The following is a 24,543-nucleotide window of genomic DNA, read 5'->3' on the forward strand; positions in this document are numbered from 1 at the left end:
ACCGCGGCACGAAGCTGCGATGGCTACAAAAGCTACTTCACCCGACCACGGAGATCAGGATGAGGCTGCCACATTAGGCGACGAACTGGACGGGGATGTGTATCTCGTAGATTGCATTCTCGCGGAAAGAAGAAACCATAAAAGAACTGAGTATCTAATAAAATGGTACTTTAGGTTTATTTACAATCTTGAAGCCGTGATCTAACCAACGGTAGGCAAGGATATCCAGAAGAAGAGTGCGTTCGTTTATCTAGTCTACCGATCGCCCCGTGAGCCCTGGCCAGTGAAAGTAATGGCCTAACAGTGTTCTACAGATCCACTTGGCAGACAGTCGAGGACATCACCCATGGCAAGGACGAGATATTGTCATGCTGGACTAAGGATAAGGAAAAAATCAAGAAAGGCCTTGCAGACAAATTCAATGTAACTGATTTCGAGAAGCGAGTGGCGATCTATAGAAGTACGGAGAAGCGGACGCGAGTATGCGAGACCAAGAAAGGACGCAAAAACCAAAAAGAAGTGGCTGAACGCCCCTTCGAAAAGACAGATGGAAACATGCTTGTCTCTTTCGACGAAGACAGTGACGAGGACGCCGTCGATCAAACGCAGAAAGGAGGAGATGACGAGATCAATGATACTTGCTCTAACGCTAGCACTTCCTCCAAATCTGGAAACACGAAAAAGCGAAAGAAACCACTTTCTGATCTGATTTCCAACTCTTACAAGAGGGCAAGAGATTCATCGGAAAGGCCGCAGACACTTTCCAATGCATCTGTTACTGATTATGCGTCTAGACCTTCCACTAGGCCTGCAACTTCAACGACCTCGAGTTCCGCCTCGCAATCGCCAAATCCGCATGCTTTAGGGAACACAAAAGCACCTTACGTGTACCAATCAACAGCTCCAACGCAGGGAGTTTTTAGAAACAGCCAGGATGAACCCCAGCTACGCAACCCAAAATCGAGGAATCCCGAGAGGATATATACACCTTCCCATTTACGGGCAGCCACTAGGCGGAAGCAAGATGGAGATCCTCCTGATCCGAAGAACTTGATCCTCCAGATCCCTAGTGAAATGAGAACTCGGCCATCTACTCACCGAAATAACTCGATAAGTACACCCGTCGTATCTACTATGCCTACTGTATCCCAAGGACAGCAGAGAAAGCAGAAAGATCAGCCCGAATCGAAGCCAGTCTCTCCATTGGCACAGTCCATCCCACTAATCTGCTGTTATTTTTATTCTAATAGGGTCTGCCCAGAGGGTGAACGACAATGTCGCTTCCTACATCAGCAGGACCAGATCTTAGCCGTTGCAACGCCAATAATGCATCAGCAAGCACGAGAAAGAGATGCTGGTAGTGATCGATGGCCGAAGTATGACGATCCACCTATTGTCTGTGGCTTCGAATGCCGTGGTGAACCTCGGTGCGAACGAGACGATACGGCTTGTGCATATGCGCATTGGATCCCGATTAAAGGCAACTGGCATTACCATGACCATCTTATTCAAAAGAAAAAGACGTGCCACTTCTGGGCGGCTGGCAATTGCCGTAATTCGGCTGAGGACTGCAGTTTTGCCCACGAGACGCTGGGAGAGCTCGTTGACCCTTCCCCAATGGCTTGTCCAAAGACCATAACATGTTACTTCTGGTTTGGATGCACGTACAATAATGGACCCCCTTGCCGAAAAGCAGCCGAGGATTGCAAATTTGCTCATGAAATTAGGCCCCTGCTTGCCAGTCCACCACATGAGCGGAGTGCGCCACGTAAGTACATTCTTGATATCAACACTAGAATCAAAACAGGCACTGGTGGCCCGATACTATCTACAGCTAAGTTTTTGGTTGATAAGAGTGTCTATACTCAGTTTTATTGGGACAGTGAATCAGCCTTTTCTGCCCATTTTTGCCTTTTTATTACAAAAATAGACAACTAAGGACGCTTTTCAATTCTGAGATATCGAGCTTGTATAGATTTATCGTGGCTTTTCAATATTTATAGCTTTGATAAAAGGAGATGTCTCGTCGTATGAATAATGGCTGATATCTTTAAAGGGCCTATGGATCCCAGGCTTCTGCAAAATACCGCAAGCAATCCTAGCAATGAATTCTCCACCCACTTCTCTAGCGTCGTAAATGTTATTCCTGACAACAACCTGCCAAGAACTGCACCGAAACGACGTAGCTCAACACCAACTTCAACCTTTGAACAGCTTTCCTTACGGAGTGCAGATACTCTACTTATATGTTCAAGTAAAGAAAACGACGTTCCTGCGAACTTAGTTGAACGCCCGGAAAATCTCTTCACTTTCATTGTGCACATGGGAAAGTTACAGGTGCCAGTAACCTTTGGTGAGCTCGATCTTAAACTTTGTTCCTTACTAGAAAATTATTTCGGAAAGTCAGGGGTAGTGATACAGGCGCGAGTTAGTCCTTGGGCGGATATTGAAGCGTTCATCACTCCAATTTACAACAACAAAGTCGCCACCGGCAAATGCCTACCCCCTGAGAACGAAATTGAGGTGGCCGAGCTTGCAGACCATCTGGCTCATGAAGGATGCGCCTTACTGTTGCAAGCTAAAGATATGACTGTCATCCTCTTCCCAAGTCGCGGAAATGTGGAGCAAGCGGATGAAGAGCCACCCAAACAAATGATTGCCTTTGATATCCGAATTGCTACGGGTGGCCCTGTCGAAGCAGAAGCAGAACGTGATCAAACCTCCGATGGGAATGCAGAGAACGAAATAAGATTATGGTTCCGACATACATTCGATATGGACTTTGAAGATCTTTTCACATGGCCAATTGCGCCTCATATGGTTAAAAAGAATGTCTTTCTACTTCTTGACGATGACCGGGAAGCAGAGATCGAGGCGCTAGCAAGAATTCTCCGATGGTCCGGAGCAATTGTACACGTTCCAGATCTTCTAGGATCTTGGAGCGACTTCAAAAATCATAATGAAGGAGTTGTGATCGTAAGTTCATCCCACATCTCAGCTAGGGTCACGCTTGGAAAATGTGAATCAGGCCACATCTTCTTGCTTCTTACTTTGTGTTTGCGTTGTTCTACAAGTTCGTAAAGACTCAGTTTGACGCTGACTGGGCTCATAGTTTGACGAGCGATTGATTGCATATCGCGATATACCATATCTCAGCTATCTACTTTTCTGCAGGTTCAACTTCTTCCAACTTACAACAGATACCAAAAATGGAAGTATTGGATTAAAAAGGATATTCAAAACTGGCCACACGCTTTTTTTGACTGATGAGGTTCTTATACAAGAACCAGAGAAGGTATTAGAAATTATCAGACACGTTAAAGAGCGAAACAGAACCAAAGTCCCCGGCCAAGAATCTCGCAGGCTCTTTATGCGCCCCCGGGCTGCAGACTGGCTTCTGAAAATTGCCGAAGATCACATTGAAGATCATAAGGCAGGAAATATCTCGTAAGCTACTCCACACAGTTTGTTGAGGCTTTAGTCACTGACCCGCAATGCAGTAGAGCTTTATTATGGGATGAAATAGTGGATCTCACATCAACAGATTCTACAACTGAGAATATTGACCTTACGGATGGCGTCGTGTATGAACCGTCGTGGATTGACATGTCCAATGAGGACATTTACGGTGAAACGCACATAGATACCGATTTGCTACTGAAAGCTTTCGATTTGATATTTTGTCATTATCGCGAGCACTCGAGAAATTGGATCGTTATCCATCCAAGCTCCGAGGGAGCATTGAAACAGGCAGAATATTGGTCCACTAAATATAACAATATGAAGTTCATGACCGTCGATGATTTCAAGACAAAAATAATCGAACGATGACGACCATGATTCTATTTGGATAGCATCAATCTAGCGAGACGCTTCGGTATGCTGTAGAATTTCATAGTCTTTTTTCCCCCTGTATTCAAGGTGGCTATCACAAATTGGTGCAGGCTTTGGAGGCATCGAGGTATATTCCATAGCTCTATAAGGATAATTATGAATGGCTTGATTACATATTTGACTCACCCTATTTTATTGAGACTCGAAGGCCTCGTGAGTCTAGTGCTGCACACGGATTGAACCAGTCATATTCTACTTTGAAGTCTCTCTGTGTCGTTTCGAACAAGTCCATTTCGAACTGCCCTCCAGCGTTTATAGGCCTGAGCAGTGTCCCAATGGTTATGAAAAGCTCTGCGTATGCAAGATTCATGCCGACACAAGATCTCGTTCCACGACTGAAAGGTACAAAAAACCTTTTCGCTTCCGAGGCCGACGGTAGTCCCATCAGAGTCGCAATGGGTAGCCATCTCTCGGGTATGAACTCCTGCGGATTGGGAAAGATTTTCTCACTTGTCAAAATAAACATTTGAGTCTGGCTGACTGGAGTACCTGCTGGAATGATCCATTCCCGATAGACAAGATCTGCGTCGGGCGAAACTCTTTGCAAACGATGAGACACACCAAAGGCCAAGCGAAGACCTTCGGTGACAACGGCTGAAAAGTACGGCGACTGGGACAGTATGTTCCAAGTCACTTCGGTATTACTGGTGAAGATTTTATGAAGCTCATGTTGCAGCTTTCGAAGAACGATCGGCCGTGACAATACGTGAAACACAGTTAAAGCTAGGGTGTGCGCGGTTGTGATGGTTCCAGCCCCAATGACGGTAAGGGCTTCGTCGGTGAGTCTTTTTGGTGACTTCTCTGCATCAGGCAAGTCTCCATTCAGCAGTGCGTGAAAAAGTGTTCTAGATGAGACTCTGTTGTCCTTGACCGAACTGCGAATGATCTCGATTTGGTTTTTCAGTCCTATCGTATGTCAGTCGTACATAATTGCTAATTGCCCTATGAGCATACTCTTGCGCAATTGGAACAACTTCCTAGACAGTGGATGCAGACGAGTTAAAACCCAGGGGAAAGTTGCCATGAGCAGTTGGTACGCCCAGCCAAATTGTTTCATAAGATGCGTTCCAAGACTCAAATCCATCATGAATTTTCTCCATTCTGGCGCAAAATCCGGTGAGCCAACGAGGCCATATGTTTCACCAAATGCGCAGTCGCTAATTATATCCGCTGAAAGACAAGCAAAAGCATCGCTCAGGTTCACAATGTGCCCGGTGCCTTTGAAACTGACAAGAATTCTGTACAGCTTGATTACATGAGCTTGAATGCTGGGTTCAATGCCAGAAATAGACTTTTTCGAGAAGAATGGGTTCAACGCAGTGCGCCTTTGTCTATGAATATCGTGATCAACGGTTCCCACGGTTGCCATAGTCGTACCGAACATTTTTGCACTCCATGGCCATTTGTTCGTCTTCCTAGTGGGTCCAACATAGACCTCATCATAGAACGACGGGTCGTCTATATGAAGTTCTTCCGGATTAATTCGAACAATGGGCCCTGCGTCCCCATCATTATCACGATACAACACATTGAGCGCACAACCTTACCGTACTTGCGGTGTAATTTTTCAATCTTCCAAACATATTTCCCCCTCAGCCAGACATCATAGTAAAATTCATACCAGAAAGTCAACGCTGCCAATCGCGGCCCGGGAAAAGACCGCACAGGAGTCAGATAAAGACGATACACGACAATACATAAGATGTATGCAATTAGAGCAAACGCCACGGCTAATAGCATCTGAAGCACTTGGAGAAACCATATAGAACTAGCTTAGGATGGGGCGGTGAATACTAGGCTCTAAATCAATGTATATGATGCACAAAATCTAGTTGAATATGGCCATAATAAAAGTCTTATGCACTCGAAAACTTATAGTCTCAACATGAAGAAACAGCTTGGTATTGGTTGAGACGTAGTACGGCCAAATTGGGTAATGCTCCGAAGCTTCACCCCATCTTATCAATCCATCTAAAAGGGGCCTAGGTTCCGAAGCAACCAAAAGTTCAGACAGAACTCGAAGCAAACATTAGTATTGACAGTCAGAGAACATGGCTGATGTCAAGGAGACTCCGGTTGAGACGACAGCAACTACTGAGGCTTCTGCGGCTGCCCCGGAAACTCCAGCAGCTGCACCAGCAACAGAAGTTGTAACAGCGACCGAAGCTGCACATCCTCCAACGGAGCCAACGCCTAGTGGTGAAGCGCCTGCTACTAAGGACGAAGCGCAACCGCCTGCTGAGCACAAAGCCCAACCGCCTGCTGAGAACGAAGCGCAGCCGCCCACCACGAACGAAGCGCAAGCGCCGGCCACGAATGAAGCGCAACCGTCTACAACGGACGAAACGCAACCACCTACGAAGGATGAAGCACAAGCACCTGCAGCCGTGGGTGATGGCTGGCCAACGCTCGACGCCGAACATCCCCTCCATAAATTTCTTCAACTCCTGCCCGAAATACTAAAGGAATGCGAATACACGGAGGTCTACGGCGTTACGCTAAAACCAGAGGGCAATTTTCACACCAAACTCATTCTTCAGAAATTCCTTCGCGCCAATGCCAATGACCTTGGAAAGGCAAAAGACCAGCTCACCAAGACGTTGAAATGGAGAAAGGAATTTCAGCCGCTCAAGGTCAAGGATGAAGTTTTTTCCCAGAAGAAATTCGGCGGCCTCGGCTACATCCTCAAACTCACCGGCGTTCCGGAGAGCAAGAACGAGGTGGACGTGTGCACGTTCAATATATATGGCGCTGTCAAGGACAACAAAGAAACTTTTGGCGATCTAGATGCGTTCATCAAGTGGAGAGTTGCGCTTATGGAGCGATCTGTGCACGAACTGGGCCTTGCAAATGCTACGAAGCCTATTCCTGATTATGGTCAGGGTCCTGACCCATACCAGGGATTTCAGGTCCACGACTACATGAATGTGAGCTTCCTAAGGCAGGACCCGTTGGTCAAAGCGGCGAGCAAGAAAGCAATTGAGGTTTTTGGCGCCTACTATCGTAAGTGCTTTGGGGTGTCGTCTAGGCTTTGCCGCTGACGTTTTTGCACAGCCGAAACCATGAGCCGCAAGTTCTTCGTCTCCGTGCCCTTGATCATGTCGTGGATGTTCACTGCTATGCGAGTTTTTATATCCAAAGAAACGCAGAAGAAGTTCACAGTCATGAGCTATGCTACCTCGCTTGCAGGGGAACTTGGCGAGTCCGTTCCGCAGGCATACGGTGGTAAGGGTGAGCCACTAGACAAGATTGGACAAACTGTGAAGACGGAGTAAGATACCCTACTTTTTTGTTTTAGATACTTAGGTGAGCCGTTGCAGAATTAAGAGTTAGTTTGACTTGCTGTTCGGATATTATACTCAAGAGCACATATATGTTTGTCTACACTCTTTGTATCATAAATAGTCGCTTAATAAAGCTATTTCTAGGACCAAGACTTTCATCACGTGTCCGTTGTTTCTTTTCCATCTCACCTATTTTCCAGGCCCTCAGCATCCATATACAGAAGGCGGCAGTGCAGTACATGAAACCGGTGAAGAGCTGGGCTCCTAGGTACCTGCCTGTATGTTGCACAATTTCGAGAGCAATTGGCTCCGAAAATGTCGTCGGGAGCACTAAATTGACCCACGTTATACTCAATGCCGCTGGTAGCGCCGCCAGACCTGTGACTTCTGCGGTGACCGGGCCGACGGTAGGCCAGAAGGTGCCTGCAACTGTACCACCTATCAAGGCGTAAAACACGAGTACCTTTTTCCGACATTAGCATCCCGCAGCACAGGAAAAACCAAACGAAATCGTAAGCTAAACTTACGCCGAAGCTCTTCGCGTTGACCCAGACGATGAACGAGAGCAAGCCCGAAAATAGCGTCATTACAGTTGCTATATTGATGCGTCCCACGGAATCGCTGAAATAACCAATTGGTGGTCGTCCAATGCCCTGACCAAGATTGAGCACGGCACCGACAATAGAGCCCTGTTTTGCCGTGAGACCAATGTAGTCTGCATAGTTAGGTAGCGAAAAAAGAAGCACAATGTATCCCAGCATCTATTATACATTAATATATGTGTCCTACGGATCTGAAGGGGTCTGGACGTACGCTGAAAAACCCATAACCTAGCAAGAGCCAGAATTCTGGTCGCTTGAAAAATCTGACGTCGAAGGCATGTAACGAGACAGAGATGTGCTTGTTGCGGTCTTTGATAAGAATCGAACAGACAAAGTTGACGAAAAAAGAGATGATTCCGAGAACTCTGAAGGCCCAAGCTAGACCAATGCGCTGGATCATTGCGTTCGCAGCAAGAGAATAAACCATGCCCCCAAGGCCCGAGCCTGCGGTGCCGATGCCGTTGGCGAGGCTACGACGGCGGTGGAACCATTGCGGCACAATCCCAACGGACGCGGCGAACAAGAAACCCATTCCCCATCCGAAGCATATTCCTTGCGCTAGAAGAATTTGCCAGAGGGATTTCGCAAAGGATGCTCCGATGAAGGACAAGGTCTCAAAAAAGACGCCGATCAGAAGGGTGTATCTGGTTCCTAGATATCGAACTGAGGCTGTGGCAAGAGGCGAAACAAACATTGCCTGACTTATGCTGAGGCCTCCGACAAAGGCGTAGTCCAGTCGGGTGGCTCCAGGAAACGTGTTGTTGGCAAGATAGTATGCGAGGAACACGCCATAGCTGGAATTGAGGCCCCAGGTATGGCCATTGATGAAGAACACACAGATCGTGCAAACCCACCCATACGCAGGTTCATCTAGGTCCTTTTCGTCCACGGGTACGGGCACGTCCACGCTGTGCTCAGAAATGATATCATCGCGGACCGGTTCCGGCGATGATACATCCGACACTTTGATCGAGGTCATCTTGGCGCCTCAGTCGCGCAAACGGTGGGAAAGATCAAGAGCATACATTTGGCAAGCGAAAAGGGGCCGTATAAAGACCCATGATTCACAACGGAGCTAGGACGCAGAAAATGGGGTCGCGAATTTTCAAGTGTCATAGTTTGGGCGTGGTGGGTTTCCGAATTTTCCTGCCGATCGTCGCACTCAGCCTTCGGCGCCACGCGAAACGTCTTATTCCCGATCATCCAGGCCTGCTGATTTGTGTTCGCCCCGCACAACACTTGGCCGGAGGAATCATTAGCTCAATGAATGCCAAATGATTGGAACTATACTTGTAACAGCGAACCTCCATCTACTGCGCGCCGCAGAAACCTTCCCTTGTAAGATAATAAGGAACTCTGAAGTAGCTCCTAGTGTTGACCAAGTAAGCGCAAGAAAAGCAAAGTCATAATCCATGGCTGCAATGAGAAACGAATCAACAGCGCCCGGCATGGCAAATGGTGCTCAAATTCCGCTGAATGATTTCAACCTCCCACAGCTTCCGACTGAGGCCGGCGGCCTCATAGCTCTGACACTAACGTCGGTAATCAGTGTGGAGCAGTACGGCAATGTGCTGCAGCAACCGTGGAAAGTGACTCATCTACCGCCTTCAATACAGTCTCTCACGCTGGAATCTTTTACGAGAGGCTATCCGACAGGATTTTTGAGGGCTCTGATTGCGGAGTTGCCCGAGTTGAGATCTTTGATTGTGTACGGTCAGTCGTTCACAGGAGCTTCTGAAGAAACGGAAGAAGACGCTGTGACCTTTATCAAAGGTGCCAGAAAACTGAGAGCGTTGCACCTGCTGGATACCTTCATCACCGCTTCGTTTGTGAAGACGATTGCACCTGTCGTAAAAAGTCTAGAAAAACCTTTGATGTTTTTGGAAATCAACTACACATATGGCAGAGGTAATAACAAACTAACTGAGAGCGTACCTGCTGGTGAACTGTCTTCGCTTATTCATCATGGCTTAATCAGTTGCACATTCAATATTGCACCACCCGAGAATGCCAACAACGGTGTTGATATAGAGCCGCTAGACGATGGTGTTCAAACGATCGACAGTTCATTCTCCGAATTTCTCATAACCAGCTTGGTTGGGGAAGACTCAGCACCAAGGTTCTTGAAAAACCTCAACATCACTCTTTACACAATCTGTATCGAACAGTTCCGGTCACTCATTGTTAAACATGAAGGGCTCATGGCGCTAAGCGCTAGTATAAGCGTGAGTAACGTCGGAACGTGGAAGGGTAAGGTTTTCGATGCAATTGCAGAGGGCAGGAACCTGGAACAAGTCGAAATCGTTCTTTGTCCCACGCACCAAGTTGGAGAGTTGGACGTCAGTTTAGACGAACAAAGATTGGCGGAACTCTCAAAAGCATGCAAGAAGTTGAAAACTTTCAAAATCAATCAGAGACGATGCATCAAAACCAAATCGTCTCTCGAATGTTCCGTTATCGCTGGAAGCTGGAAGATTGACCTGAAGCTACCAGAAGTTAGGTCTGAAGCAGCAAGAACCAAAAAACTGACAGTAGGTGAAGATCTGAATAAAAAGAATGAGCTAATGTCCACTAGAAGGAGATTTGGAGCCCGTGGACTTGAGCGTTGAAAATCGAGTCAGTGACAATCAGGGATGTGTGCAACGTGGAGATTTTCACAAATGAAAATAAAGAGAGATAGGATTGGGCCAATTGACAGTCAAGCCATTCTATTAAGACTCCTGCTCAAAATGTCTTGGGTAGTACCTTGCAAGAGGTGTGCAGAGTTATGGTTCGCGATATGATACTTGTTGGACGCCAGCAAACGAGCATCAGCAACGAAGAGGCAACAGTCGCCTAGATTCTTACATCGTGCACGACAAACTCTTTTGTCCGAACGCCGGAAGTACGACAAGACGCGTTATTCTGCATCAGCAGCTGCCTTCTTGGCTGCCTTTTTGCTTGCCTTGCTCACTGGCTCGCCCGTCTTCTTCTGATGTACGATGAATCTGGTATCTAGGCACTTGTCAGACAGTTACGCTAGCAGAAATAAATGGGCGAACTTACAGCATTCCTCCTTGTCCCACTCGAATCCAGCGAGATAGGGAGCATCAAGCTCGTCATCGGCCTGTCGAGATCATGAGCGAGATTACCACAACTGGATGGCAGAGACTTGCCTTTTTCTTGAACTGCTTGTGGATCGCGTCTAGTGCGTCCTTGATGGTGACACCCTTGAGATTCCGTGCAGTTACTTCAAGTCCCAGCGGAAAGTGAAGGTCAATTTTCTTGACAAGCGGTAGGCACAATGGCTTCTTCAATGCCTCCTTGTCCTCAACCGTGCTAGGTGAGGTATTCAGTTTCCTGGCCAGCAAGTGAGCAAATCACCCCACCATGGTTGCATTCAAGGGTCTGTCGGTGGCAGTTCCGGAACGGTCGGGAACAACTAGGGATGTTCCCAACAGCGTCCAGGAAGCCAGAGAAACACCTACCAGTTCAAATGTTGGGTTTCTGGTGCTATCTTGATCTCCACTCCCTCCTTTTCTGCGGACTGTCAGCTCACAATTCCAGTGCTACGCGTCTTTGCCGAGGGAGCCGAATCGACGTGGACGGGGTGAGATTGAAAGGGCGATCAAACACACCTAGGTCTGCAATGTTGCGAACGCCCGTCGCTGAGCTGCTTGCCCTGCGGTGGGAGGACTTCTTCTCAGCAGCATCACCGTGCTCGATGGCAGAGTCTACTTTGGAGAGTGGTGCTGATGTTTCGGCCATGACGTGTTGTGAGGAGGATCTGTCGATCAGTTCAGGCTGACAGGAGACGAGAGCGCAAGGCTGGAGGGCGATTGATGAAGGGGTGAGAAGTGTGATTGTAGGTGTAAGGACGAGGAAGACAGGCTGAGCAAAGGAGCAAAGTCACAGCCCCTCGTAACACGGGGCAGCAGCGACTCGGAGCGCCTGCCCAACCCCGCAAGGACATGTCTCGTGATGTGCTCCTGTCGATGAGAGCGTCTGGTAGACGAGGCGATGATGATTGGCGGGTCCACCACGAATGCGGGGAAAGCCCAACGACCCACTAAACGCAGTTCGTCATCACGCGAGCTGTCGTGCCATTGTCTCAGCGTTGCGCAAGAGGCCCAATACACACGTATCGGGTTCGCCTTCTGCTATATCACATACGTGTGTGCTCTGTGTGCATCGAAGCCGTGCCATTTGTGTCAAGAGTCCTTCCGTGTGCAAGTGTCCCCATGCCAGAGAGGGGGGACTGGTCTAGTTACTGAGTGACTGTCAGCAGACGCGCTAACAGCCCTATGGCGAGCGAAGCGAGCTGCCCTTCTGGCTGCCATCAAGTTTCTGATTCTACACAAGCCGGCCATGGCGCACGTGTTGGTTTAGCTGTATACATCATGGATACGTCCTTTCATCGCAGTCAAGCTTTGTCGCCCAGCGCCCTTCATCACTCACAATAAGAAGAGCTCTGCGTCCGTCATCAACGCCGTCCTTCACATGACAAATGCACGCCCTTGGGAAACGAAAAAGGCCCACGCCCTCAGCTACAGATGCGAGCAAGAAACAGAAGATGCCAGATGATGCCAGACAAGGACGGATAGTGTTTGACCGGGACGGTGACGTCCTTCTGGCCGTGCAGCCCTTTCAACGCAACGGCTCGTCTTTGGCCCAGTTCCAGGTCTCGTCCAAAGCACTTTCGCTCGGCAGCCCAGTGTTCAAGGCCATGTTCAGCGGGAAATTCATGGAGAACGCGAACTCGGCCGCCGGTCTTCGCGCCGCATCTCTACAGGATGATGACCCCGAAGCTCTCATGCTCCTGTGTAACATTGCCCACTTGCGCTTCAACATGGTGCCGAAAAAGCTATCACTAGACGCGCTGTTCAATTTGGCCGTGATAAGCGATAAGTACGACACGGTTGGCATGGTCAAGCCGTTCATCACTCAACATTGCGATTTTTACCGAAATATCATGACAGAGGCTGGAAATGAAGTGTACTTTTACATCACTTGGGCTCTTGGACTAGTGGACGATTTCAAACGAATGTTTATGCACCTAGTATTTGAGATCAGGATCCCCTCGCTGATTTCAGGGATAAGTACAACTTCTTCGGGTGATAGCAGCAGCATGGAAGATATGATGTCGGATGATCCCGACAACACAGTCGAGCTTATCTTAAAAATGCGGGATGAAGAGCGTGAAGGGCGGCTAAATGAGCTTTTAATTGTCAACTGTGAAGATGAAGAATTTTCGGCAGATCTTCCGCCTCATTCAAAAGGTCAAACTGACTCCTTTATCGACGCACTTACAAATGCTAATGATACCCAGTTGCTCTCTTGCTGATACGGGAAGACATTTTTCAGGCAATACAGGCTCTGTGCAGTGTGTATTGGCACGGTCTCCAAAAAAGGATGATGTCATTTGCAAGTCCTGATCATGGCCAGTACGAATGTTTTGCAATGGAGTTTGGTCACTTGTCGCACATCTTGTCAAAGTGGAATATCCATCCCGACGCATCGCACGCCAGAAGGAGCATTAGTCTCCGCTCATTAACAGTGCAGCTCCTAGATTACAAACCACTTCGGTGTATTGGCTGCAAAGTTCCCGGTGGGTGCTGTAGATCGGATGCAGACTACAAAAGCTTTCGCAATGGATTGCAGGAACTTGAGATATTCAGAACGAATGGCAGATCGGAAGTGGTTTCATTGCTACAGCAAGTCAAATCGAGAGATCATTTATGAAGTTCTAGTTAGGAACATAACTTATAATCAAGCATTCTTTTGTCAGTAAGGAATAAATATTTTTCTCGCCTTTTTGTGCCTGAAGAAGTGATTTGAAATTTACCACACCCCAAATAATACATGAGGGTAGACTATTATTCGATATTGGATTACGAATGTAACAAAAAGGTTAAGGAGCCTGAGCACATAGAGATGTGCTCATCCCCACTATTTTCCGATAAAACGGCCAAAAAGAAACGTTGACAAGAGTGGGATTCGAACCCACGCCAATTTCTTGACCAGCATCTTACACAATTTGTGACCTGAAGCTGGCGCCTTAGACCGCTCGGCCATCTTGCCTTATAACTTAAAGGATGTCCAAACCACAAAGACAATTATAATTCAATTGTCTGTTACCCAGAAAAGTAAGAAAATGTGATGCTAAATGACAAGCAAGAAGAGGAATTGTTAACTAATCAGGCAAGTCCGCAGATGTTCAAACATCTTAGTCCCGTTGCTTGGAGCAACGTTGAAGGGGATGAGCTAGATTGAAAAAAATATCGCGAACTGGATACACCGACATGATTCAACCGTTTCGAGTATGAACTTTTCCTTCGATCTACTCTGCTCAAAAATATTGGTGACTTTGCATAATATACGCCATTGCTTTCCAGTCATTACAGGTGCGTTTACGACCAACCTACCCGTTGTCTAATTAAGAAGCAGAACAATCGTTATCGCAAGTGTAGAACATGAGAGTACAGCTCGATCGAAGGAAAGCAAATGTTCAGGGGGAAATCCCCGAGCTTCTGAAGTTTTTTTTTGGAAATGAAAGAAACGACAATCATTAAGATAATACCGCAACACTATGATACAACTATGCGCTCAGCAGAATGAAAACCAGAATCTCGCTTGGAGATATTCCGTTTGCTCTCCAGGTTAAATACAGCCTCTAAATCCAAAGACGGATCGTGGTTCTCGACTATGCCTAGCACAGTCGTCGGCTTCTTGTAGCCCAGAAGGGAGAGCATCTTTGGGCTCATCTTCAAGACCTTACTTCTTGGAATCGCGAGAAACTGATTTTCCTCCGTTCGGAGATTACCGCGGCAAAAGAACAGACCGTGGATTTTGCGCACCTCACCAGGAACCTGGTTTGTGCCTCCCCCATGATAACAGCTAGCCAGGAAGATGAGAGCCGAACCAGGTTCCATCTCTTGTGATGAGTTAATTACTGATTTGCAACATACGTTTGGCGACGACAACATACCTGCAAAGCAGACTTCATCGAGCCGCGGACGTCGGCTATCGTCCCACTTATGTGAGCCGGGAACAAACATGGTAGCTCCATTCTCGCGTGTCGTTCTAGACCCAGCCACGAGGCAGGCGAATTGACTTTGCTGGTTGAGCTGGAAGGGCATGTCATGCTTGATTCCATGGACATTGTCGTCTCTGTGAAGTCTCTGGCGAGGAGCGCCGTAACCAATATATAAGGTGCTACTTATGCTGAGGAGCGGATCTATGATGTTCTCCTCAACGAAGTCTTCGCGGATCACGCTAAATCTGTACTCCAGAATGTGTTTGCGGAGCTGCTCAAGAACCGGATGTTCGCACAGTTCTGCGATAGTGTCGGACTTGCCCACGAGACCAGGCACTACAAGTGTTTCTTTTGGAATGATTGACAAAGCACTGTTTTCTGTAGTCGGTGTCCACTCTTTCTCCGCCTCAACGTCAGCGTCAATGGCAGCAAGTTGTTCAGCAGAAACGAGGTCAGTGAGAATGACCCCGCCATCCTGCTCGATGACTGTTAGAATATCTTCTAAGGTCGAATCAGCAGGCAGCTTTTTTATGGCACATTTTGGTTGATACGAAGAAGGGATTGGCTCTGGAGGCCCAGGAATTGGAGTAGCTATCTTCGACTGCATAGTTTTTGAACAAATTGATGGTGCTTCGCTGCTGGAAGGACGAGCCTGAGTTTTAGAAGTAGTGGATGGTGTAGACATGTTCTCCGCGCTACATAATAAACTAGCAAGTATCCTAGACGATCATGTGATGCCAGCTGTAACCAGCGTTTTGGAATACCAGATTCAGCAACTACAGCGATGTTGATCTACGTTTGAGTAGTTACGTTGGCTGTTCATCTTGGCTGTTGTCTTGAGTGATGCCAAACGACAGCTCCTGGTTCTCCGATATGCGGAGTCCTAATAGACGAGAGCGATCCCGAAGTCAGTATTTTAGTCCTTCATTGGAGGCCACGGCCAATCAGCAACTCTGCTGCATATGGAACAGCCTTCCCAAACAGGCAAGTTGTGTTGGGCTGAATGACCAATAGGAAATTAAGATCATGTCAATGAATTATTCTCGGTATCTGCAAGTATGCTCACGAGGCTGGGCCATGATAAGAGCTATGCGACGTTGCTGCCATGTCCGATAGGATGGCAGAAATTTATAAATTGGAGGGGTATATGAGCAGTGTGTATATGAGGTCCTCACAGATTTCGACAAGTCAGATTGACAGCTTCAGAACTTTGAACATAAGTCTCGCGGAATTGAACACTACAATGACTGAAATCGCTGTCCCAGCCCAGGTCCCTAATCTGTTGGGAAAACCCATACTTAGAGATGAAGTGAAGCCCCGCAGTTCCCTGCAAAGTGTTCAATTCGACCCAGAAAAGCACCTAAGCTACAAAGACAGCCCAAAAACATACACTTTAGAGGACTTTGGAATCGTGTCGGACAGGGCAATATCACCCGTGGCAGTGACAGAACCTTTTCCTCTTTTCAGCGAAGAGACAGTCCAGATTATGAGAAAAGAGCTATTCACAAAGGAAGTCTGGGAAAATTGCGTGGTGAGCACAGAGTTTGCTCACTGCCAGATTCGAGACTATGCTGCAAAGTACGTACTTCGTCATTCCCATTGAATAGCCGAGTAACCTGAGGAAAGGTACGCTCCATTCACGTATGATGCATGGAAGCACCCAAAGACCCTTGAGATCATTTCAAAACTTGCTGGTGTGGACCTAGTGACGAATCTTGATCTAGAGATCTCTAATATCAACGTTGCTACCCAAGGCTTCGACGACGGAGAGCCAAAGAAGGAAGGAGATAATGATTTACCGGCAACAAAATGGCACTACGATTCTTATCCTTTCGTTTGCGTTGTGATGCTTTCCGATACCACGAACATGGTTGGCGGTGAAACAGCCATCAAAAAGCCGTCAGGCGAAGTAGTCAGGATCCGTGGCCCATCAAGCGTAGGTCCAAGGTGTGGTTGATGGTTATCAATGTCTGCTCATCATCTGCTAGGGCAATGCCGTTGTAATGCAAGGAAGGTGTCTCAACCACCAGGCTCTTGCCGCTCACGGGGGTGTGGAACGCATAGTAGCCGTGACTTCCTTTCGCCCTCGCGACTCAATGATGATGGACACCTCGGTGCTCACCACGATCAGGCCTATTACAGACCATTCACAGCTGTATTATGAATGGGCAGAATACCGCACGGAAGTACTCCAAGATAGACTTCGAGCTATGTTGAAGGTACTTCGAGAACAGCACCGCGCTGGCCGGAAAACAGACAAGGTCCGTCTGAAAAAGTTCCTAAAGGAACAGGAAGAATGGTTGGCTCGGACAAACGAGGAGATTGTTTAGAATTTTATATCTGAAACAGACTCATGTTTTGCGATCATTGGACAAGCGTGGATTTTGATTTCGTGTACTGTATGGCGAGCGGTATCGTTAGTTCGAGTCTGTTCTTAATTCGAGGATCAAAAATGTGACAAAATGATCAAAACGCACCATTTCAAGCAAATTCAATTGTTGACATCAGATTACCCAAGCATAACCTGCCATTTCCAATCATGCATTACTGCTAACCAGCTGAGTCTACTCCGAAGAGCATTCGAGTTCCAGCTGTCTGCAACTTTCCCCGAACTGGGCCGGTGAACCACAGGAGTGGATGGAACAAGGGAGACTGCGGCGTAGTCATTAGGTGAGGCAGGATCCGTAGCGTTATCGACCTCGTCGACCTTGTTTGGAGCGTCAACGAGTTCGTCGAACAGGTCGTCGACGTCAGGATTAGCATGTGCAGTTAATGGTTCAGATGGGTCACCAGGAATCCGAAGGGAGTCAGAATTGTAGTGCCGGCTCTCAGTCGCCCCATCCTTTCTCCTCCAAGCTTCGAGCGTAAGTTCAAGACATCGCTCAGCTATACCCGAAATCATGATTTTGGACATTTGTTCCCACCGTTCTATCACCCAGGCTCTTTCCTCTGGTGCTGAGACTTCACAGCCTGCAATAAGAAGTGGAAACATGTGCACAATGACTGTTCCCGAAGATATTGGAATAGTAGCAAGATATATGAGAATTTTTTGAGCCAGCTGCTGATAGGTCATGTACCCTGGTAGGGATGGGATAGCTGACCTCAAAAGCAGGAAAATCGCCCAACGATAAGCTTCTGCTGTTTGCTCGGCGTCTTGAACAATGTATGCAGGATCATCACTGCTCGTCAGATTGATTCGTGCAGTCCACTTTTCTACAGCTCGCATAACTTCGGCAGCCTGTGCGATCGTGGGCGGTGAATTACGTTTCCAGCCATCTTTCCATATCTGACGTACGATATCAGCAGCTCTTCCTAGAAGTGGAAACAAATCAGATGCGCAACCCATCAAAGGATCAAGTTTGTTTCTCTGTGACCCGTCCTCCAGCAGGCCACATGCTTCAATCAACTCCGTGTCGATGGAATCAATGGGCTCGGAAGCTGTTAGTCGAGTTGTGACATCAATATAAATCCATGTATTTGCAAGGAATTTCAGACACCTTGCCCGATTTGGAGGTATCTGAGAGTCTCGTACACTAGCCACTACCTGCTTCAACAACATCTTAGCTTCCGTAAGATGCGAAAAATCAGTCTTCGTCCGTGGAGCCTCCCAAGATTTAGCTATGCTCAGCGCAAGTGTAGTAGCAAGCGCTGCATCAACAGAAATGGCCTCTGTGTCGAGACCCTCACGGAGACTTTGAATGCTCTGTCGCACATGTGCCAGTCCTCGGATATGCAGTTCAGGTCGTTCTGTACCGGACTGCAGGCAGGCCATGGCAGAAATGGCATGCTGAAGCGCGGGATTATTCTTCGCTAAGGGCCAAATGAGAGTTCGCCAAGGATTTTCGTCACAGCTGTCTTTCACGGATAGGACCACGCATGTCCTATTGTTAAACAGCGTTGTGATTATATCAATTTGATCAGACTCAAATCTCGGCTGCCGATAGAGTGGTGCTGATCCAATAGTAGGAGAAGAAGGACCAGCTCGAAAGTGAGTGTTGTTGGAACCAAGTGCAGCAGATAAGGTCTCAAAGCTGGACGTGTCCAGCCTAGGATTCTGCATACGTTGATCAAGAGGTGTAATATCAAATGCCAAGGGATCGGAAAGCTCTTGTCCGACCAAGTCCACATCGTTTATGGGATGCGTCATGTCGAGAAAATCAAGGTCGAATGTTCCAGCCAAGTCATTCGCTTCGAATTGCCATCCAAAGCTTTGCTCGTCCGAAGATAGATTCAACTGTCCCGTTTTAGCAGGCGAGGATTTTTCTTTCGATAAGCATTCAAGTGCTTCATTGATGCAATCTGAGACGGTACTAGATCCGTCATTTTGGAAGCCTGTCGTCACGAAACTTCCTAATCTTCGGCCTAGTTGGGGCGCAGTTTGAGCACTGATATTAGTCTTTTGCGTTCGACTAGCGATATCAGGATCGATAAAGTGCTTCCACTTGAAGCCAATTTTGGGGTATCCACCACAAGCGGCACCTCGTCGAGCACATTGGCGACATGTTGGTTTCGTTTCGTCACACTTCATCCTTCTGGCTTTGCATGTAAGACATCCTGCTGAGAAGTGAGCAGATGTTGAAGAGAATAAACCGTTGCGATCCTACACAGACCATTGCGACTCTTTTTTCCTTTGTTGACCGATCCATTGGTCTCTAAATGTTCTTTGGTGGAAGGCTTGGGTACAAGCAGCCGTGTGACTCGGTCGTTCTCTGGCATCTGTCCAAATCTCATTTAAGATCCAACAGAGCGATTCCGAGAATTAGTCCAGAAAATATAATGTGGTAGTAGAGCAACGTTGACCGATGACTATACGGCAATTGATAAGAGGCCAGCCTAGTAACCGCGAGTGGGGTCACGCGTGGTCGTATCGGGGACCGTCTTCGGATGCTTGCAAGCATCATGACATTTTACGACGAATCGGCCGTCAAACTCATAGTATCAAATTCGTCATAAAGTTTCACGAATTTCGAATTGTTCACGAGTCAGCAGACCATTAGGATAAATCAACGGGGGCCATCATAAACGCTAAAAACAAACATATTCGCTGCCCCACTATGTACTATACAACGTTTCATCCTCATCTCCACAAGTACGATAATCAATTCAGTAATCGGTACTCGAGAGTACGCAAGCAGGGGATTCATGCGAGCCATGAGATATAAGAATGAAGGCTGAATGCGAACTTTGAGTACTTCCTGAAAGCTCTAAGATTCGGGGGATTAGAACTTGTCGTGATACTGACCGAGAGTGAGTTTCTGAATTTTCGTACCAAACACGGACTGCACAGTTATTTTCCTTATCAGCCGTAGGAGCTTCGTATCCGAGAAATTAATTTTACCCTTAAGCACCGATTTGCCAACTTTTCTGGGGAGCGCCTCGCAACCGATGGCTACCGCGGGGAATGCACATACCGCACATCCCAATGAACGTAGCAATACGTATTTGATCGTCCCAATCACCGCTTTGCCTATGAAGGTTCACTAAGCCAACAAATCTCTTTTGTGTCTTTGATAGATATTCCGGCTTAAAGAAAGTGAAGTCCGTGCATAGACTCATAAAAGAGAGAGCCAGGGAATAAGGGAATGCCGAATCTCAAGATAGAGCTCGAGAGCTCCGTCAACGCCAAGTACGAAGGACTAAAAGAAGATGGAATGACACTGGTACTTTCGAACCATGGAAGTAGCCAGTCTTTCTAACGCTCATCCAATCGCCACATCTCCTGATACTACTTTGCCACAAACTCCGAATATGGATCGTGCGATTGATTTATGTCAAGTCTGAAAGTCCACCTTTCACCACACTCCAGACAAATCTCAACAAAGAGAACCATCTTAAATTTTTCATCTCCTGGAAAAGTTATCACAGTGATTGCCTCAATTTTGCTGATCTGGCATGTGATTGAAGTGTACAACAGAAAGCATGTTGGAATGCAGGACTAGCCCGAGCAAGAACAAGTGTAGCGACATTCGAATTGTTCTTGATGCAACATTAATTGAAATGTCCGAAGACGATATGCAGTTAAAAGTACGATTAAATCGGATGGCGTATAACCAGCTTGTTACTGAATTGCATATTTGATCAACACAGGAGAATAAAGAACTGTACATTTAGAACTTGCTATGCTCTATCTCACAGCTCTTCTACCACGGATTTGAAGCAAAGTAAAGTTTATGAATACATGCCATGCTTCTAGGTTTCTTTCCTCTCGGCACCGTGCATTTAACCAATGACCAGGCTGTTCTCATCGGGGAAATCATACACAGGAACCTCCAAGTTCAGAGGTGCCGGGCCTTTCCTTATGCGTCCAGAGATATCATAATGCGAACCATGGCAGGGGCAGAACCAACCGCCAAAGTCACCTGCCTCGCCGATGGGAACACAGCCGAGGTGAGTACAAACACCTGCTCATCGTTAACACGCGCCAAAATAATCCATATATGAAATGATGGACGAGTACATACCAAGCATGACCAACCATTCCGGCCTCTTGACTCGGTCCTCGTCTGGCTGGGGGTCTCTCAGCTTCTGCCAGTCGACTTTGTTGGCTTCATCGATTTCCTCCTGAGTGCGGTGACGGATAAAAACGGGCTTTCCACGCCATTTAATGATGACCTGTGTTTTGTGTGAGCTTCGGATAGAGCTTCTCCTTGGACAAGATACGCACGTTCTTCGCCTCTGGGATCGCAGAAAGATCGACCTCGACCTTGGCCATGGCCAAGACATCGGCGGAGGCGGACATGTTAACGAGGAAGTCTATAGTGAGATTTGATTAGTTTTTGTCCGTACGAGATGAACCAGCATGAAATCTCAATGGGGTTCGCACCTTGCACCGTTGCCTTGGCACCCATGGCAGATATGGCGCCCATAGTGCCCACCATGAAGTACTGGAAAAGCCTGTTCGTCTGTTCTCCACTGCTGCTCTTGTATTTAGCAAAGCTAGGAATATTTGTGGTCTCCCTGCCACCCATGCCCTTGAAAGGGCTGTCGAAGGAGCTTGTCGTCGACACCTCGGACAAGGATCGTCGTTGCTGCATAGACGCCGCGGCGGATGCGCGGATGGCCGTTGAGGTCAATGGCGTGCGCACACATTGGCACACAAGGCTTGACGCCTTGGACGAGAGCGCAGGCATGGTAGTGGCGTGGCAATGGCTCGAGGATGGTGATGGAAGAGATGCAACTGAAGTCTTTCGTTAGATTCCGGAGCTTTGTTATCGCCTCAGGCGAGAAGGCAGCACTTCTGCTCAGCTGAATTTAGCCGGCCGTGATTGGCTCGCCCGTGCGCGGTCGTTGCTTTAAGTATCTTCGTACTTATTAACGCACGCAAAGTTGATACAGCCTAAGGTCATTAATTGCACGTAATGGTGCTAATTGGATCCATAAAAGCCTGGATATGAAGCGTTCGTCACATCAGCATGGTGCTGGTAGGCCCCCGAAGCAAGCTAAACTGACGTTCGGAAAGAACATCACTCCCCAAGTTGCTTCCGTTCCTAGTGAGCAAGTCAAAGCCAGAACATCTCGCAGGAACACAGCGCGTCTAGCGTCGCAGAACGAGGTTAGACTCAAACCACCTCCAAAAGCGGAAAATGGATTTTCGATCACCGAGATAGCGGGTGACATATTTGACGCTCCTGACGGCACTGTTCTTATTCATGCGTGCAACTGCCTGGGATCATGGGGAGCAGGTATTGCCGCTGCTTTCAAGGAACGTTACCCTAATGCGTACAAGAGATACAACGAGCACTGCAGAAGTCGCGAACCGGATAACCTTGTAAACACGGCTCTTTTGATACCACCCCAAGAGAGTAAATCCAAACATTGGGTTGGCTGCTTATTCACCAGCAGAAAGTACGGACGAAATAAAGACTCTCCGCAGCAAATCTTGGACGCTACTGGACCTTCCTTTCGGGACTTGGTTGAGCAGATGAGTGAAGCAGGAGACGAGGTCACGCAGATTCGCATGTGCCAGATCAATTCCGGTCTGTTCTCGGTGCCATGGGAGCACTCAAGGGCTATTATTCAAGGTTTGGAACTGGATGATAATGTGAAGATACCCAGAGAGATTTTCGTTTACTCATTGCCCAACAAAACTGATCGGTCACAATAATGTTCCAAAATATAGGCTGATTGAATGCATTAGTATTAGGCCAATTGTAACGTTTCTTTTTAGTCACATTCCCAAGACTTCTTAATCTGATTATATCCCGTTTTTCTAAATTTAAGACGCTATTTGAGAAAGCGAATCTGCACGATAGCGGAACATAATTCATCTCACTAAAATCTAAGCTATGGAATTTCGTCGCCTCGCATGGCAGTTTCGTCTCCATAGACTTTGATTGTTGAGTTATCAATACGCAGTCGCAGTTCTCACAACGACTTGTTCTTTTGGTTATAATGGATAAGTGAGTTGTTTTATTCAACCACGGCAGTTCTTGCATTTCGCCGACGGTCGCCACAATATTTGACCGAGAGTCAGATCAACAACGTCAGAACACATCTGAATGCTGTACCCAAATAGAATTCTACAATCGAAAGACGGCCGAAGTGTACAACCACGAAAGTCGCAGTTTGAGTGTAACGAGGTTACCTTGAGCTCCCAGAGCGCCTTGTTCTGAAAACAAGAATTGCGGATTGCTAGATGGTGGACGAGTGGCAGGATCCCATCGCGACCATTTTTGTGAGAGAAGTACGTGACAAGACGTCATACTAGTAAAACAAGCAAATGTTCGCTCGTGGTCCTGGAACTCTACACATCAGATCAGGAAATTTGTTTCTTTTACGCTGCATTTAAGTTGCGGGTTGGATCAGTTAGTTTGACGTTGTCTCGATTAAGTAGACAACATGGCGCTGCATATAGCTGTAAAGAATATGACCTAAAACTTTACGTTTCCATTTCGATGAGCACGTCCAGGGCCATTGAGCACTCAAAGATGTGGCTTGCGGAGGGATCTTTGGCGCCAGACGGGAAGCGAAATCATCTGAGTTTATGGATGGGTATGATTACATTGAGAGAAACTTGAAACCGAACGAACCTCTGCTCGTTACGCGTAGCTTGCAAAGACGTATGGCATCGCAAAATCCAGATTTGCTCTGGCTGGATGAGATTAAGGAGACGATCTCAAGATGCAAGGGAGCCCAAATGCAAGTTTACAGTGATTCAGAGGCGCGGAGTAGTACGACGCTAGACCCCTGACTGTCCTCACGTCTTTGAGAGCTCGTTTGGTGGTGGGCTAACGAGAGATGGTCGTGGCGTGCGGACGGGTTCCAGAGACAAGGTGAGAAAATTGTCGCCAAAACCCGGTTCGCTCTAGGTCGACCAACTAAGTGCATCGGCAGAAAGGCGATGTCACGTGGTAGCATCGACTGGTCGATCAGCTTAACGACTTCCAGACTAGCGGCTCGACCAATTACAGCAAAATTTGTGTCACCGACAGATGATGCAAAGACACCAAAGCGAAGCTTCACCGTTGTGACGGTTGCTGTTGAGCCAGCGAACCGGTTCCTGGTGACCAGTGGTCAGGAACGAGCCAAGTTTGTTTTTTTCCTTCTCTACAAGTACGCACTGCGCGTGGAAAGATGCATCCCGGAATGTATCTGCGAATTTGTGCCTCGAGCGCTCGAGTCATTTCTGAGAGGCTGGCGAACAGCGTTCTCGTATTTGATGAGGGACTTTTTTTTTCCTTTTTTTTTTTTACCACCTTGTCTACGCCCGGCATGACAATACCGTGCGCCGTCTCTTGCAGGGTCAAGG

General features: G+C 47.5%; 12 protein-coding genes and 1 non-coding gene across 13 annotated transcripts; 6 read left to right on the plus strand and 7 right to left on the minus strand.

Moving 5' to 3' along the window:
• Positions 1-19: 19 nt before the first annotated feature.
• PV09_05529 (uncharacterized protein) lies at positions 20-3,999 on the plus strand (the record flags this gene model as incomplete). The annotated part of the gene is made up of 6 exons (XM_016359048.1): positions 20-165; positions 216-236; positions 315-1,768; positions 2,057-2,976; positions 3,113-3,447; positions 3,501-3,999. The coding sequence occupies 6 exons, from the start codon at positions 20-22 to the stop codon at positions 3,829-3,831; spliced, it is 3,207 nt and encodes a 1,068-aa protein (XP_016213187.1). The 3' UTR covers positions 3,832-3,999.
• PV09_05530 (uncharacterized protein) lies at positions 3,998-5,748 on the minus strand. Its single transcript, XM_016359049.1, has 3 exons — positions 5,442-5,748; positions 4,849-5,391; positions 3,998-4,800 (listed from the first exon to the last, which is right to left on the minus strand). The coding sequence occupies exons 1-3, from the start codon at positions 5,632-5,634 to the stop codon at positions 4,022-4,024; spliced, it is 1,515 nt and encodes a 504-aa protein (XP_016213188.1). The 5' UTR covers positions 5,635-5,748; the 3' UTR covers positions 3,998-4,021.
• A 127-nt stretch (positions 5,749-5,875) lies between these two features.
• On the plus strand, positions 5,876-7,330 carry PV09_05531 (uncharacterized protein). Its single transcript, XM_016359050.1, has 2 exons — positions 5,876-6,897; positions 6,949-7,330. Exons 1-2 carry the CDS (start codon positions 5,946-5,948, stop codon positions 7,167-7,169), a joined length of 1,173 nt encoding a protein of 390 aa, XP_016213189.1. The 5' UTR covers positions 5,876-5,945; the 3' UTR covers positions 7,170-7,330.
• Positions 7,155-8,841, minus strand: PV09_05532 (uncharacterized protein). Its single transcript, XM_016359051.1, has 3 exons — positions 7,992-8,841; positions 7,706-7,939; positions 7,155-7,641 (listed from the first exon to the last, which is right to left on the minus strand). The coding sequence occupies exons 1-3, from the start codon at positions 8,757-8,759 to the stop codon at positions 7,276-7,278; spliced, it is 1,368 nt and encodes a 455-aa protein (XP_016213190.1). The 5' UTR covers positions 8,760-8,841; the 3' UTR covers positions 7,155-7,275.
• A 171-nt stretch (positions 8,842-9,012) lies between these two features.
• On the plus strand, positions 9,013-10,922 carry PV09_05533 (uncharacterized protein). Its single transcript, XM_016359052.1, has 3 exons — positions 9,013-9,118; positions 9,168-10,311; positions 10,356-10,922. The coding sequence occupies exons 2-3, from the start codon at positions 9,193-9,195 to the stop codon at positions 10,380-10,382; spliced, it is 1,146 nt and encodes a 381-aa protein (XP_016213191.1). The 5' UTR covers positions 9,013-9,118; positions 9,168-9,192; the 3' UTR covers positions 10,383-10,922.
• On the minus strand, positions 9,682-11,735 carry PV09_05534 (uncharacterized protein). Its single transcript, XM_016359053.1, has 5 exons — positions 11,398-11,735; positions 11,248-11,299; positions 10,936-11,119; positions 10,826-10,886; positions 9,682-10,774 (listed from the first exon to the last, which is right to left on the minus strand). The coding sequence occupies exons 1-5, from the start codon at positions 11,525-11,527 to the stop codon at positions 10,680-10,682; spliced, it is 522 nt and encodes a 173-aa protein (XP_016213192.1). The 5' UTR covers positions 11,528-11,735; the 3' UTR covers positions 9,682-10,679.
• A 154-nt stretch (positions 11,736-11,889) lies between these two features.
• PV09_05535 (uncharacterized protein) lies at positions 11,890-13,547 on the plus strand. Its single transcript, XM_016359054.1, has 2 exons — positions 11,890-13,038; positions 13,089-13,547. The coding sequence occupies exons 1-2, from the start codon at positions 12,267-12,269 to the stop codon at positions 13,499-13,501; spliced, it is 1,185 nt and encodes a 394-aa protein (XP_016213193.1). The 5' UTR covers positions 11,890-12,266; the 3' UTR covers positions 13,502-13,547.
• Positions 13,548-13,741: 194 nt separating this feature from the next.
• PV09_05536 lies at positions 13,742-13,840 on the minus strand. The gene has a single exon. It is a non-coding gene; the product is annotated as a tRNA-Leu (tRNA).
• A 506-nt stretch (positions 13,841-14,346) lies between these two features.
• Positions 14,347-15,480, minus strand: PV09_05537 (uncharacterized protein; the record flags this gene model as incomplete). Its single annotated transcript, XM_016359055.1, has 2 exons — positions 14,347-14,693; positions 14,748-15,480. 2 exons carry the CDS (start codon positions 15,478-15,480, stop codon positions 14,347-14,349), a joined length of 1,080 nt encoding a protein of 359 aa, XP_016213194.1.
• Positions 15,481-16,038: 558 nt separating this feature from the next.
• On the plus strand, positions 16,039-17,125 carry PV09_05538 (uncharacterized protein; the record flags this gene model as incomplete). Its single annotated transcript, XM_016359056.1, has 3 exons — positions 16,039-16,373; positions 16,422-16,731; positions 16,784-17,125. 3 exons carry the CDS (start codon positions 16,039-16,041, stop codon positions 17,123-17,125), a joined length of 987 nt encoding a protein of 328 aa, XP_016213195.1.
• PV09_05539 (uncharacterized protein) lies at positions 16,054-19,568 on the minus strand. Its single transcript, XM_016359057.1, has 3 exons — positions 19,406-19,568; positions 17,273-19,349; positions 16,054-17,192 (listed from the first exon to the last, which is right to left on the minus strand). Exons 1-2 carry the CDS (start codon positions 19,524-19,526, stop codon positions 17,305-17,307), a joined length of 2,166 nt encoding a protein of 721 aa, XP_016213196.1. The 5' UTR covers positions 19,527-19,568; the 3' UTR covers positions 16,054-17,192; positions 17,273-17,304.
• Positions 19,569-20,691: 1,123 nt separating this feature from the next.
• Positions 20,692-21,966, minus strand: PV09_05540 (cytochrome b-c1 complex subunit Rieske, mitochondrial). Its single transcript, XM_016359058.1, has 4 exons — positions 21,619-21,966; positions 21,460-21,548; positions 21,257-21,407; positions 20,692-21,196 (listed from the first exon to the last, which is right to left on the minus strand). Exons 1-4 carry the CDS (start codon positions 21,923-21,925, stop codon positions 21,015-21,017), a joined length of 729 nt encoding a protein of 242 aa, XP_016213197.1. The 5' UTR covers positions 21,926-21,966; the 3' UTR covers positions 20,692-21,014.
• A 144-nt stretch (positions 21,967-22,110) lies between these two features.
• PV09_05541 (uncharacterized protein) lies at positions 22,111-22,965 on the plus strand. Its single transcript, XM_016359059.1, has one exon. It carries the CDS (start codon positions 22,186-22,188, stop codon positions 22,897-22,899), a length of 714 nt encoding a protein of 237 aa, XP_016213198.1. The 5' UTR covers positions 22,111-22,185; the 3' UTR covers positions 22,900-22,965.
• Positions 22,966-24,543: the final 1,578 nt, after the last annotated feature.

This window comes from Verruconis gallopava, assembly GCF_000836295.1.
Source record: "Verruconis gallopava strain CBS 43764 unplaced genomic scaffold supercont1.17, whole genome shotgun sequence".
Classification (NCBI taxonomy): domain Eukaryota; kingdom Fungi; phylum Ascomycota; class Dothideomycetes; order Venturiales; family Sympoventuriaceae; genus Verruconis; species Verruconis gallopava.

Bases quoted from the DNA above. Each gene is read 5' to 3' on its own strand.
- PV09_05530 (XM_016359049.1), bottom strand. From the start codon at position 5,634: ATGCTATTAGCCGTGGCGTTTGCTCTAATTGCATACATCTTATGTATT. The intron at 5,392-5,441 runs GTAAGGTTGTGC...ATGGGGACGCAG, and splicing joins AAAATTACACCGCAAGTACG to GGCCCATTGTTCGAATTAAT. The intron at 4,801-4,848 runs GTATGCTCATAG...GACATACGATAG, and splicing joins GTTGTTCCAATTGCGCAAGA to GACTGAAAAACCAAATCGAG.
- PV09_05541 (XM_016359059.1), top strand. From the start codon at position 22,186: ATGAAGCGTTCGTCACATCAGCATGGTGCTGGTAGGCCCCCGAAGCAA.
- PV09_05535 (XM_016359054.1), top strand. From the start codon at position 12,267: ATGCACGCCCTTGGGAAACGAAAAAGGCCCACGCCCTCAGCTACAGAT. The intron at 13,039-13,088 runs GTCAAACTGACT...AATGATACCCAG, and splicing joins TCTTCCGCCTCATTCAAAAG to TTGCTCTCTTGCTGATACGG.
- PV09_05539 (XM_016359057.1), bottom strand. From the start codon at position 19,526: ATGAGATTTGGACAGATGCCAGAGAACGACCGAGTCACACGGCTGCTT. The intron at 19,350-19,405 runs GTCTGTGTAGGA...ACTTCTCAGCAG, and splicing joins AGGAAAAAAGAGTCGCAATG to GATGTCTTACATGCAAAGCC.
- PV09_05533 (XM_016359052.1), top strand. From the start codon at position 9,193: ATGGCTGCAATGAGAAACGAATCAACAGCGCCCGGCATGGCAAATGGT. The intron at 10,312-10,355 runs GTAGGTGAAGAT...AATGTCCACTAG, and splicing joins CAAGAACCAAAAAACTGACA to AAGGAGATTTGGAGCCCGTG.
- PV09_05531 (XM_016359050.1), top strand. From the start codon at position 5,946: ATGGCTGATGTCAAGGAGACTCCGGTTGAGACGACAGCAACTACTGAG. The intron at 6,898-6,948 runs GTAAGTGCTTTG...GTTTTTGCACAG, and splicing joins GGTTTTTGGCGCCTACTATC to CCGAAACCATGAGCCGCAAG.
- PV09_05532 (XM_016359051.1), bottom strand. From the start codon at position 8,759: ATGACCTCGATCAAAGTGTCGGATGTATCATCGCCGGAACCGGTCCGC. The intron at 7,940-7,991 runs GTACGTCCAGAC...AATGTATAATAG, and splicing joins TAGGTTATGGGTTTTTCAGC to ATGCTGGGATACATTGTGCT. The intron at 7,642-7,705 runs GTAAGTTTAGCT...TGTCGGAAAAAG, and splicing joins TCAACGCGAAGAGCTTCGGC to GTACTCGTGTTTTACGCCTT.
- PV09_05540 (XM_016359058.1), bottom strand. From the start codon at position 21,925: ATGCCTGCGCTCTCGTCCAAGGCGTCAAGCCTTGTGTGCCAATGTGTG. The intron at 21,408-21,459 runs GTGCGTATCTTG...CACAAAACACAG, and splicing joins CGATCCCAGAGGCGAAGAAC to GTCATCATTAAATGGCGTGG. The intron at 21,197-21,256 runs GTATGTACTCGT...AACGATGAGCAG, and splicing joins GGAATGGTTGGTCATGCTTG to GTGTTTGTACTCACCTCGGC.
- PV09_05534 (XM_016359053.1), bottom strand. From the start codon at position 11,527: ATGGCCGAAACATCAGCACCACTCTCCAAAGTAGACTCTGCCATCGAG. The intron at 11,120-11,247 runs GTAGGTGTTTCT...CTTGCTGGCCAG, and splicing joins GAAACCCAACATTTGAACTG to GAAACTGAATACCTCACCTA. The intron at 10,887-10,935 runs GCAAGTCTCTGC...TGATCTCGACAG, and splicing joins ACAAGCAGTTCAAGAAAAAG to GCCGATGACGAGCTTGATGC.